General features: G+C 47.9%; 1 protein-coding gene across 1 annotated transcript in view; it reads left to right on the forward strand.

The window, feature by feature from the left end:
• The window catches only part of TRMT44 (tRNA methyltransferase 44 homolog), a 317,825-nt gene that overhangs the window by 187,227 nt on the left and 116,741 nt on the right, over window positions 1–13,857 (forward strand). The window contains exon 7 of the mRNA XM_069632028.1: window positions 7,486–7,592. Coding sequence (XP_069488129.1) covers window positions 7,486–7,592 — 107 coding nt within the window. The remainder of the gene's footprint in view (window positions 1–7,485; window positions 7,593–13,857) is intronic.

Raw genomic sequence — 13,857 nt, forward strand, 5'->3', positions numbered from 1 at the left:
ATCTCTCCGCATCGTCGTCGGAAGTTCAGTGGGTCTTGGTCCTGGAGTAGGTCCCGCCACTCCTGTGCCTCTTCGAGGCACTCCCGGAAGCGCCATCATCGGTCGCCTTCCCCGTCCTCATCCGAGGACTCCGCCTGTCGGCAGGTCACTTATCCCACCAAGCATGTGACGCCAGAGGAATGGGCTTCCTTCGGTAAGAAAATGCTAGCGATTCTGAAATCGCAGGGCACTGGTCCGTCTGCGCCTCCGAGTGGGGTCGGTCGTGATTGGTCGAGAGACACTGCTTGTACGCCTTCGGGCTCGGGTGGTCGGCACGATTTGCGGGAAAGGTCCCGCTCGGACAAGGGGAATCGTTCTCGTCATGCACGTTCCAGGTCCCGGTCCTCGACGCGCTTGAGACCGTGTGTACCAGTGGTGTCTTTGAGGAAGACGTTGACGCCTGTGGCGCCGAGGTCATCGATGGACTCTTTCGAGGCTCCGCCTCCAAAGAAGTCGTCGAAGCCATCGGCACCCAGGCTGTCGAGGGACACGCTCGGGGCTCTGCCCTCGGGGCCTGTGTCGACGCCGTCAATGCTGTCGGAGCAGCGTTCGGCGTCGACGCCGATTCACTCAACGAATTCAACGCCTTTCGAGGCTGTTTCGACGGGGGTTCCCCGGGGCACAGTGGAACCCCCAAGAAAGGCTCTGGCCAAGGTTAAGCATGGCTTTGTTCCCCATTCTGTGCCCTCTTACCGCCATCTTGAGTACAGGTAGATGAGGGCTCTGATGATGGCATGGTTCCTGATACGGTGCCAGATGAGATGATCTCGGGCCATAGCCAAATTGAGGACCTGTGTCAGTCCCTGCATGACGCCAGTGGTCTGGACATCTCTCCGAAGGTGGAGTTTTGTAGGCCTGAGCCTGGCACTCACGCCGACTCTTCGTACCGGCGCCTTATGTCTAGGGTTACCGAGTACTTGGGGTGGTCTGCTCCCCCAGGGGATTTTCTTCAGGATGACCTTACGGATATCCTCGACCAAGGTCCACCAACTGACTCGGTACTGCTGTTCCATATGGCTCTACAGAGGAGGGTGGTGGCAGCTTGGACTGCTCCGGAGAGTCTCCCGCAGTGGGCAAGTCTTTGCTGCGAAAATACCCCCCAGCCAGAAGCGACCCCTGCTACTTGACCAAGCACCCCACTCCAGAGAGTTTGGTGGTGCAGGCGTACCATCCCTTCCTATCAGGAGGGATGGTACGATACGACGCCAGCAAAGCAGGCGTCGTATCGTACCATCCCTCCTGATAGGGACGACAAACGTTTTGATGGTTGGGCGAAGAAAGTGTTTTCTTCAGGGGGTATGGTGCTTCAGGCGGCCAACTCCGTATGTGCCTTGTCTCGTTTAACGCACACACTGTGGAACTGTGTTTCCTTAGCGGCTGAACATATTCCCGAAGGGGACGAACGGGATGGATTCCTTGCTATGGTCCAGGATGGCAAGGATGCCATGTGTGAGGCCGTTCAGTCGGGTTTGGACATGGCAGATTGCGGCAGCCGGTCCATGGCGGCGAGCACTGTAGTACGCAGGTTTGCGTAGTTGCGGAAGTCGGGGTTTGCTCCTGATGTGCAGGCCCGGCTCCTCAACATGCCCTTTGACGGGGAACATCTTTTTGGCAGCAAGGTCGACGAGAGCCTTGAGAGGTTGCAGACCTCCAAAGCTGCAGCAAAATCTTTGGGCGCTGCAGTTCGACAACCTCTGCCTTTTCGTCCTAGGGGACTGCAATGGAGGGGCGGTTCCTTTCGTTATTACTCATCCTTTGGTAAAGCGAGAGGCGCTGCCAGTCAAAGGGGCCACCGTAGGTGGAAAACAAGGTACTCTAGGTGCCAAGGCCACTCGGGCAGTTGCCTCTTTGCCCTCAGGCAACGCCGCAGCCGATTCAGCTCAGTCATGAGGCCATGTCCCATGATTCACCGGTTGGGGGAAGGCTGGCGCAGCATCTTGTAGAGTGGCGTGCCATTACTTCAGATGTGTTGGTTCTGGAGATTATAGCCCACAGGTACTGTCTTCCTTTCCGGCAGAGGCCTCACGACAATCCACTGGGGAATGTCTCTTTGAACAGTCTGGATCCGCTCCTTGCGCAGGAAATTCAATCCCTGCTGGAGAAAGGCGCCATAGAACTGGTGCCTGTAGCGGAGAGGAACAAGGGATGGTATTCCCCTTATTTTTTGATTTCCAAGAAAGACTGGGGATTGAGACCCATCATGGACTTGCGCGGTTTGAACAAACTCCCCAGGAAGGACAAGTTCAAGATGGTTACTCTCTCTCAAGTCCTCCAGGCCCTTCAACTTCAGGACTGGTTGGTGTCTCTCGACCTCAAGGACGCTTATTTTCATGTGCCGATCCATCCAAAGCACAACAAGTACCTGAGGTTCGCGGTTGGCGACTCACACTTTCATTTTCGGGTCCTGCCGTTCGGATTGACCTCCGCCCCGAGGGTCTTCACCAAGCTCATGGTAGTGGTGGCAGCGCATCTCAGGAAAGGGGGGATTCACGTCTACCCCTACCTGGACGATTGGTTGATCAGGGCGCGCTTTCCCAAGCAAGTCCTGGATCATCTGTCAGTCACCTGCCAATCCCTCCACAAGCTAGGCTTCTCCCTCAACTTAAAGAAGTCCCATTTGACACCAACTCAGAGGCTCCAGTACATCGGAGCAGTGCTTGACACGTCCCTGGGGCAGTGTTTTCCTCCCCAGGTGAGGGCTCATCACATTCAGCAAATCGTGCACAAGTTTCAGCCTGCCCAGAGTCTCCCAGCGTTCGAGTTCTTGAGATTGCTCGGCCTCATGGAACAAAGTCCATGTACCGTTGCTGTTGGAGAAAGTTCTGCGACTGGGGCAGGGTTAAGAATGTGGATCCTTTTACATGTGACATTCCTGTGGTTCTGTCTTTTTTGCTTTCTTTAGCCCACAAGTGCCTGCAAGTGGGTACCATTAAAGGTTACCTGGGGACGCTGTCCATATTTAAGTGCTCGTCTGAGGAGTGTTCTTATTTCAGAATTCCTGTAATTTCTCAGTTTCTGAAAGGGCTCTCTAATGTGTTTCCACCGTCACCTTTCCAGGTGCTCCATTTGAGCCTTTACATTCCTGTCCTTTGAGACGGTTAACCCTTAAAACTGTATTTTTAGTTGTGGTTACTTCCGCTCGCAGAGTGAGTGAGTTGCAGGCACTTTCTGTTAAGCTACCCTTCACGGTGTTTCATAAGGAAAGGGTTGTCCTTAGAGTCCATCCTTTGTTTCTTCCGAAAGTTGTATCGGAATTTGATTTAAGCCAGAAGGTCATTCTTCCGGCATCCTATCCTCCTCCGCATCCTGGTAAGGATGAGGAGAGACTCCATAGGTTGTATCCTAGGAGAGCTTTAAGTTTCTATATTTCACGCATATCCCGGGTCAGAGTGGACAATCAGCGTTTGGGACAAGCTGTTACTAAGCAGACTTTGTCTAGATGGATTATCTTGGCAATTTCTGAATGTTACCCCTTGGCGGGTAAGGACTCTCCGGTAGGCTTACGGGCCCATACTACTAGGGGTATGGCTGCCTCGACTGCCCAGCAGAGGGGTGTTCTTATTCGTAACATCTGTGAAGCAGCCACTTGGGCTTCGGTCCACACTTTTGTAAGACACTACTCCCTAGATTCTATCCATGGGCAGGATCTGGCCTTTGGCAAGGCGGTCCTTTACTCTGCAATTTGATTGGGCATTCTAAATTTTTATATTCTAAATTGTTTTTCCCTCCTCCATACGTTGGTACTGCTTTGGGAGTCTGTCATAGATATGTCGGAGGACCCAATCCCCTCGAAGAACAAGTTACTCTTACCTGGTAACGTTCTATCGATGGGATTGTCCGACGACTTATTCCATATCGCTCCCTCCCTACCTGCCCTGCTACAGAATTTCTTATGCGATTGCAGCTTACGTTTCCGCAAGGCTTTCTGTGGTCATACTGGCAGAAGATTGGTGCCACACGTTCTGGGAAAAAACTACAACTGAGGCTACGGGCCTCATGTGTCCTACTTATAACATCCGGTGACGTCGGCTCGACGGAGGCCCTCGAGGACAGCGTATCAACGTCATCGACGCAGGACGCAGACGGCGAAAATGTTCCCAAGCAGCACTGCTGTGGTGATTACCTGTCATAGATATGGAATACGTTGTCGGACCATCCCATCGAAAGAACATTACCAGGTAAGAGAGTAACTTGTTCTTCCCACCCCATCACCCCCCTCTGCCCATGGGTGGACCATCACACCATGGGACAAAATGCCCCATTCAGAACGCTGCAAATCAGCTCACCCTGCCAAACCTGAATGTATGGCCTAATACACACAAATCTCAACCAACCTTGCTTCGTTGCTTTCTACGCTTGCACTCCCACCCCCCCACCCATCCTCAGTAACAGACCCAACAGCACTGGTCGACCTCTACAAGCAAACTATTGCACAAGCAGTCTACACTCAAACTTAGGAAAGCCAAACTCTCACCATAAAAGCTGCTTGGTGTGCTCCTGAACTCCTTGAAGCCTGTGCCAATAAGCGCACCTCCGAGTTAGCTTGGAAAAAAAACCTCTCCTGCCTCCAAAGCCCTCTTCTCCTCCCTCGCCAAAAACTATAGAAGGGAATTCCACGCTGCCAAAGCTGACAGCTGCAACTCTAGAATCGGTAACGCCTCATCCAACTCCTGGGAACTTTTCACAATTCTCCGGTAGCTTGAGACCCCCTGCTTCCCCCAGCCAAACCTTACAGTAGACAGTTCCTGGTGCGAAAAATTCCAAGACGCCCTCACTCGAAAGGTCAACTCCCTCAAAGGAAAAATCCTCTCCAAGCAACTTGCTATGCTCACCAAACCACCATCGCCCACAGCACCCTGCCCACTACTGACCCATACCTGCACCCCGTTCAACTTCCAGCCTGTCTCTTACATGGACGTCACCAAGATCATCAAGAGCCTCAAACCGCCACCCTGCAAAGTTGACACTTGCCCAGCTCCAATCATCAAAGACTGTGCCGGGTCACTCAGTCTTTCTTCACAGCCATCATCAACGCCTCCTTCTCCACCAACTCGGTGTCAACATCCTTGAAGGGAGCATGTGTCCTACTACTCCTCAAACACTCCCTCGATCCTTCCATACCGACAAACTACCGCCCCATTACTAGGCTACCCTACCTCGTGAAGATCCTGGATCGTGTTGCTTATATCCAGGTTCAACAGCTCAGGGAAAACAATATCTTGGGCACACGGCAATCGATGTACCACAAGACACGATTAGGGCCTCGGAGGAGTTGGGAGAGGGGCGAGAAACATTTCACAAGTCGTTTTTCGTGTCGAAGAAGACTAACGAGCAAGGCGTTGTAAGAAGCTTAATAAGTCCATCTTGTCAGCGTTCACTCGCAAAGAGTGTGCCTCCATTGAACTCAAGACCATAGTTCAAAATCACTATTGGTGGGGATGAGGGTGAGATTAGAACAGTGGTGGGAGAATCAACTGGAGGGAACCAGGAAGCTCTGGAAGAATCATGGTGGTGGCTAGCGAATGCCCTGGTCCTAAACAAAAGGAAAGATTAACTTAGTGAAGACAAAGACAGTTGCGGTTCATGGAACACACAAGGGGATTTCCAATTTGAGGCATATTATATTGTGTGCTTCCAGGAGAATTTGTTGTGTTCGACTCCTGGCCTTGACGGCTACTCTGTCTACCTAAATCCAGATAACAAAGGAGAGAAGGGGAGGCCTCCTTCTGGTTTACTGACTGCATTGACATCTGGCCTGGGAATGGAAGTGGTAGCAGTGGTACTACCCAAACTTTCATTCAGGTGCTGGTTATTGAGGGATGCACGAATTAAAGAAGGGAGAGGCCCTCCTTTATAATTGTATTTGTTATTGGAATCCAGAAAGAATTAGCGAGAAGGCTTTAACGGACAGTCTAATAGATTCCATAGATATTTGTACTGAGATATTGTCTGACTCTACTATCATACATTGTGGAGACTTCAATATGTCAAGTCTGATTGTGAATGAGGAGACAGGAGTGGCGAGTACAATTGCAAATAGGGAAGGTGGGGGAAAGGGGGGGGGCTTTTGGTTGTATCAAGCGTGTCTTAGGGATTTTCATGTTCTGCATGGCATCTCAGGTCAATTTATTTTTGAAGGGACTGTACAAGTTCAGCAAGCCTTACTCTTCCTTTGGGATCATCAAAGTCCCAAAGTGAGGGCAGCTTTTCTTTGCTAAACTCGGTGGTCCAGCACACACCTTGACTCTGCTGCACTTGTGGGAAGCCTGCTTTCACCTTGGCAATGCTCCTTTTACCTCTTGGGGTCCTTTGGGTGGTTAGCAGTTCTATCTGATCTAGGCAGCTCCAGCAGTTCCAACAAGTAATTGGAACCCATTTTTCCCACTGAGTCCAGCTAGTCTCTTGACTTTATGCCAAGGTCAGAGCAAATCAGGAGATATAGCATGTCTGGAACCATAAATCCAAACACTCAAGCAGCACCCGTTCTGCTTACTTAGAGCTTGACAGCCAACCAGGAAAACCTCGAGCACCGATTGGCCTCATTAGCAAAGCCCAATGAGGATGGATCATGACCGTGTTGCATGAATCCCGTACTGAATCACCAGGGTGTTTATTCTGAGGATTTCCTCAAGAAAATCCCAACTGACAGATATATTATTAGTAAGTCCATTAATTCCCTTGGTATTCTTCTCTTTCTGCACAATGAGGCCTCCGAAGTACCCTGTTTGGGTGGGAATAGAGTGCAGAGAAAATGGCATGCAAAAATAATATGCCTGGGTTGGTTGCACAATACGCGTAGTCTGAGACTCTAATGTAGATGTAATTCTATATCTTAATAGATGTAATGATTCACACAGGTAGGACCTGGTTCACATGGCATGTTTTGTAACACATTAGGCGTATGTCGCTTTTTTGCACCAGTCCCCCACTTCGTCTTTTTAGGGCATGGACTAGACAATCAATCTTTAGGAAATGTTAATGAACCTTTGGGCCTCTGATGTCAACCTCAATGCCTCTTTAGTGTCTGATTCATAGTGAGTTTCTTCACTGTGCTTTTTATTTATGAGGCAGTATTTATTAACATGGACATATCATACACATTTTTAACAATCCCCCTTTTTTGATTGTTAATTTGGTATGGCGTAATTAATGAACTTAAGAGAGGCTCAGAAAATTATACATTTATTTGGTTTTGTAAACAGCTTGTCTTGAACCAGTACTGAGCCATTTCCACCAGGAGCATTTCTTGTTATGTTCAATTCTTACCCCAGTTCCCATGACCTAGACCTTCCATAATCATCTTCTTACTTTTGTTAGCTGCCTTTACCCAGTTTCTTGACCCTAACACAAAGTGGCCAACATGCTAGACTCCTTATACTGTCCTGATTTCTGCAAGATGCCATTCAGTAATAATTGTATTTATTATCAACATTCTCTTTTCTTTAGGAATGTGCAATTACACCAAATGATGATTTCTTGTTTCCCGATGTTGACTGGCTAATTGGGAATCATTCAGATGAGTTAACTCCTTGGCTACCGGTGATTGCTGCAAGGTATGTGAAACTAATCCATGCAGGAAGGAGACTGAAACTGTAATTCACATTATTCCAGACACAAGTTTTTAATCTCAGTAGATCAGATGTTGTTGCTGTTTAAATTCTGTAAAACATTCCAACAACAGTGGGTATTGTGTGGGGTATCTGCACCTAGGTACTGGTAAAAGCAAACGATGATGTGTCTCAGTTTACAGGAGTATTCTCAGTCTGGTTTAGCACTGGTCATGTAAATTTACTAAAGGTTCAGCCTAGACTACATTAGCACAAACTGCGGGACTCTAAGGGCATGCAGCAACAGGAAATGTATGCATTATTCTGTGTCTTGAGGTCTCTTCAGTCATTTCTCATTTTGGAGCCCTGTAGGAATGGAAGGAGAAATGGCAGGTTTTATGCATTTGTTGTGTTGTTAATTTCCTCTAGGCAAAAGCAGGCTTCTTTCAGGAATTCGAGGGAATTTGGCAGAGTGGTAAAACATCCTGTATTCTATAAAATCTGGTATTCTCAAATGCTGGATGTTTTACCACCACCACCAAACTTGCAATGATGCCCAAAGGAAAGGTCCTGAGAAATATAAGAGGTATATCAATTTTGAAGTCTACATTAGCTGTGTGTAAATGGACTGACCCCATAACATATACAAACAACGGTGCAATATCTGATGTACATCTTCCAACAGGTAATGTGTATTTTTTTGTAATGTAAATTAACATCATGGCATTGCACTCAGAAATGTCACACTAAAGACTTGTAATTTTATGTCCAGTAATGTGATCCTTCATGCTTCAGAGTCTTGCCACCTGTGCTGCCTTGCAAATGAACATGTCTCCTGCTATGTACATCCATAATTAAGATATTCCTTGAAAGTAAATTAGCAAAAGTCATAAAAGCAGAGGTGACTTCTGAATTTAAGTGGCGTGCTGTATGTTTTCTCGGATATGGTCCCAGTGAGTGTGAACCAACTTAGAAGGCGGGGGGTTGTAAACTGTTCTCACCTAGGAATTATTTGTAAATAATGGGGTAAAGTGTTGTATTTTACAGCACACATTACAGGACATGTATTAAAGCCATTAAATGTACTCTTAAGTGATGTAGTGACCCCGTAAGGTACTCCAACAGATTCCTGGTCTCCAAAAGTGTACAGGAGCTTTTACAACCCTTTTTAATGCTGACTGAGGCCAAAGGAAACCATGAGTACTTAGTCAACAATATATGCCAGCTTTGTCACTTTCCTACAAAGATTTTGATGACGCTTATGCCCAAATAAAATCATGCAGCCTGTCTTGTCAATGTATGAGCGTATTGCGAGAGCAGCATTTATTTTCATCCTGCTTGTACCCAAACAAAATCGCATTAGTAGGTGAAATGTAAATTGTACTTGCATGGCCATTTTGGCAACTTCTTGGTGCATGTTGCTGGAATTGTTGGGGCTGAATAAATGGAAGGAGAGGGAGGGGCAGATGCAGAGTATATGTGGATGGGTACAGGCTACAAATCTGAGATCCTGTGCTTGGCTTTTGTGTCAGGCAGTGCTTTGGTTTTAGTGGCCGGGTACCCACCCATTCTCCAAGATGGCAGACTCAGAAGTGCTAAATGGGAAATCCCATTGTACCTTTCCCTGCTGCCCATTTCTCCAGCATTGGATATTTCCTGGATTCACATGCTCTTGAATTTTCCCAGCCGTCAAGCTGGGAATCCTCTGGTAAGATTAAAGCAGTTTACTTTAAATGTTTAAACTGCTTGTCACTTTAGTGCTCTATTAGTCATTTTGGATCATATTGTCCACAGCCAATTAGACAGGTAAGTGTCAGAGTCCTCAAGAATTCTCTCTCCTAGAAATGTCACAATTTTGGTCTATTTTTGCTACTTTCTTCAATTTTCCTGTTTGGTGCCCCTTTGCTTCTCGCCCATTGCGGTGAATTTTCGGCCCGTTCTATTTGCTCCAGCATTTTGACTCCGGCATTCCAATCTTCCATCTGAGGTCGTCTGGTCCGTAGAGATGGCGGACATGAGAAAGAAAAGCTTATTCAATGCCTCCTCAACATTTAACCTGAAGAACGTTTACATCAAAGATCTTCTTGAGCAGTATCTTTACTGTCGTCACCCAGACCACGACTTGACAAGCTGTTTCCTGTGTCCGTGGTTCTCATCCAAGGCCTACAAGGCCCGCTACCGCAGGTTAGTGGCCTGGTTGGATGAAGGTGCTAGGGCCTCTGACTCGGCCTCTGTCCGTAGTTATGCCCCTAGAGCACAGTCCCTCTTCCAAGAGATCAAGGTCATATGAAGAATCTCCCCGGGGCAAGAAGGCTAAAAAGGGACATGAGGCTGCTCTCTCGACGACTGTGTCAATGATATCTCCATCTATGTCTATGGTCACCTCTTTGACAACTTTGGTGCTGAGAACGCCTTTATCAACAGCTTTGTCGTCGAAGTATGATATGATAGGTTATTTATAACACGCTTAATACCCAGAGGTTTCTAAGCGTGGACCCGGGGATCGAACCTGTGTGGCTCCATGTCGTCTTGCTTCCAAGGCGAGCACGTTGCCGCTGAGCTATCCTCCCAAGACAAGTACTCTTCAAAAAGGCAGTGCTCGTCCACGACTACAGTTCCTTCATCGACAGCATCATCGTCAACCTAAGTCCTCTTTGATGACAACCATCACCCTGTCAGCAGCTCTGTCAAACACCTCATCAACGACTAAGACAAATCTAAGTGGACAATGAAGACCGTTATTCCACCCCATCAAACACTTAGCCGACAACCAAGATTTCTACAATAACTCCTTTACAAACTAAACCTACACCATCACCAAGCACATCCGGATCATCGATGGCTCCCGTTTAAATGCCCTTAGACTTCACATTCCGATGGGGTGTTGCTGTGGTCAGAGATGCTCTGTCCACATTCTCTTATCTTCCAAGGCCGACACAGCCTCTGTTTTCATTCACCTCTTATGCACCGCCTGCACTCCCATGTCCATCCATGGCTCCTCCTGAGCAGATACTACAGCAGCAGGTTGTGGATTTGGAAGCTGTGTCCTCCGAAGCAGAAGAGGAGGTGACTCCTGTTGCTAACGTACCTCCTCCAGCTCCTCCTGAGCAATGCCTTCCTCTACCACAAGGACCTGCTCATCTTCTCCAGACCTACCCCGATGGACATGCCTTCTGGCTCAAGAGATGTCGATGGATTTATTATCCACACTACAAATACTTGTTTCAGAGCACCAACAGAGGCTCCCCATTGCACAGTTTCCTTTTCCAGCACAGCCATGTGAGCTTCCTGTAAGGGAAGTCCTGGCTTCTTCTCCACCTCTGAGACGTCTTCCAGAGGTGTCACTTTTACCACCAGTCAACCTTGCAGATAGAGATACAGACCCAGACAACTATCCGACTGAAGGTTCTCCAGGCACACCTTCTACAGACAAGTTTGAAGATCAGGTGACAGTGATCCAGCAGACCTACCGCCAAGCCACTCTCCTCAGGACGAGATTGGCTCTTTCCATGCCCTTATGCCACGAGCGAAAAACATTTTGATCTTCTACCAGAGGAATAGAAAAAAGAAGGATTATTTTTTACCAACGAAAGGAATCTGCCAGAAACTCATGGTGGCCATTGCAATACTAGAAGATATTTCGGAGGTCGGCCTCCTAGTGATGAAGAACCCATTTTCATCGACCCCTCCCCCCAAAAAGGATTGCTTTGAGAAAATATATAAAGTCCCGGAATCTGTTCCCAAGTGCCTGCTCACACAACCTTGCCCAGACTCTGCAGCTGCCCATAAACATTATGCCAGTCCTCCTCTCCCTGTATGATGCCTCCAGACAAAGAGGGCAAAAAGCTAGACGCCTTTGGCAAGAGAGTCATCACATCAAGGCGGCTTACTCGCTTGCGATTCTCTCCCGCTACGACCGTGAACTCTGGTTCAAAATAGGAGTAATACTCCTTTCTTTCATCCTGGTGACAAGTGCGATGTAGTGCTTACACTGCTACATGAGGGGGAAGCAGCGTCGGATCATGCCATGTCGGATCATGCCATCTCCATTGCCGTAGACATAGCAGATAAAGGATTCAGATGGGATCAGGGCAGTGTTATGCCATCAAGGGTAGCTGAATCCCACACGTTTTCTGCTGGATGGCCAGTTAAAGGTGCTTGAAATGCCTTTTGACGATATCAACCTCTTCAGAAAGAAAGCTGACTAGACCATACAAGCCATCAAGGCCAACACTGAAGGACCCTGTTTGCTTGACACTCTTCAGCAACACTGCCAGTCCTTTCTCTCAAGTAAAGCGAGGTTCTCAAGGACGTTGCGAGGCTACAGGTCTTCCTACTGGCCACAAACATACACACTGGGGCCACCCAGGAGGGTTATAAGGCTCCCTATAGAGGAAACCTGCGACGACGCAGAACTTCCTCCAGAAATCAAGTTCTGAAGCAGACCTGACCAGGCCACAACCCCCAACCCCCACTTTAACACCCCAGTAGGGAGGGAGGAGGGCTGCTGCCCAACTTTGCCGTACAGTGGAAGAACATCACTGCAAATGGGTGTTGTCCATCATTCAACCAGGCCATAACCATAATTCTTCCTATCCCAAAGGTGGAACAACATCAATCCTTGCTTCTTCAAGAAGTATGGTCCCTCCTACAGAATGACTCAATTGAAGCTATGCCACTGCACCTCTGGGGCACCAGAGGGTACTCCAGATACTTTCTGGTAAGGAAAAAGTCAAGAAGATGGAGACCTATACTAGACCTCAGGAGGCTAAACACATTCCTTAAGTCTCAAAGGTTGTGCATGGTAACGCTCTTTTGGGAGTTTTCGAAACATGGCATCGCTGATGAAGCTCTTACCGTTGTTCACGCACACTTGGGTGAGAACAGATTCCTTCCCCTCATTTAACTGAATAGGGATGAAGAGCTGTTCTCTAATTTTCTGAATGTCAGCTGAACTGTGAGCTGGCTTGTCATCACTCTTGACTATGGAATTGGGATTTTCTGATTTTGAATTAGTATAGAATTTCAGAGTAAGGAAGGTTGATTTTCAGAAATAGAGAGGAATTCCCATCACCAGTTTGTTGTCCTAGTGCAATTACTGTCACGTCAGGGATTTGGTTGTTTTAAAAATGCAACTCAATATGATCCTGTTTTTGTTCAACCATGTGGCATGTGACATTTAAACTAACATAGTTGACACTATGTTTTAATTTTATTGGCCGGTTAGTCTGGGTCCATAGGACTTTGTTCACGCAGTCTATTAGGGGAGACAACCTTTGCAGGATGTCATTCCCTATTAGACAGGGTGTGCCCTCCGGCGTCACGACTATGACCGGGTGTTTCACCTTGTGTCACCCAATTTTAATTTCCAGATCCTTAGTCCCCTCAACAGGAATTTCATTCCCATCAAAGTTCTGAAGTTGTCCAGGAAGAGGGGTGAGAGGGATCTGGTATCTCTCCCCCCTTCCTGAATTCAGCTGATCAAAGGCTCTCTTTGACAGAAGAGTGGCTTAGGATCCCGTGTCCACCAGTGCCGAAAATGTACATTGCCCTTGTACTTGGACCGGGGCATAAAATCTTCCCTCCTTCTCCTCAAGGGGGCAAAGATAATGTGCATTTTGGGCCAGTTGATTGGTTAGTTTCTTGATTACAACACAGGGGTAGTTTGGACATGATTCTGTGTGGGAGCTTAGGGATCTGCAAGAAAAATATGGCAGTTGAATATTGGGGGAGTTTTGGGCGCCCCTGGTTCTGATTCTGGGCCACCCCCCTCTCTTAAGAGGCAGTCACCAGAATAGTTTGGGCAATGTGGTTTTCTGGATTATCATTCTGAGGTTCAATGATGGGCGATTCTAACTCAGTCCCCACATTCACCCAGTCTTCATTAGGATCTCTAGGGACCCATTTTTCTTTGGGGGGAGTTCCCCTGTCCCTGAAGGAGAAGATATTTTTCCCAGAGTCCCCTGAGGACCACTCTCCTTCAAATTGGAGGACACTAACCTCCTCCACAAAATGGGTCTTTTTGGATTCTTTATTTCTCCTCCCTGCCCTATGTTCCTTGGGTTGCAGACTTTCGGGGGTAGGAGATTTTGGTTCCGGTTCCTGGATGTCCTGGGGCTTTTTCTGGGTGGGGAAGGAAGCTACCTCTAAGGCTTTACACCTCCCTTCCCCCGTGCCTCCTCCTATGAAACCTGTGCATTGTCGGAGTTCTCGCCCCGTCATTGTTCTGGAGTACCAGACCCTTGGTTTGTGGGGTTCTGAGCCGCTATGT

This window comes from Ambystoma mexicanum, chromosome 6q, assembly GCF_040938575.1.
Source record: "Ambystoma mexicanum isolate Mex_15411 chromosome 6q, UKY_AmexF1_1, whole genome shotgun sequence".
NCBI classification, from domain to species: domain Eukaryota; kingdom Metazoa; phylum Chordata; class Amphibia; order Caudata; family Ambystomatidae; genus Ambystoma; species Ambystoma mexicanum.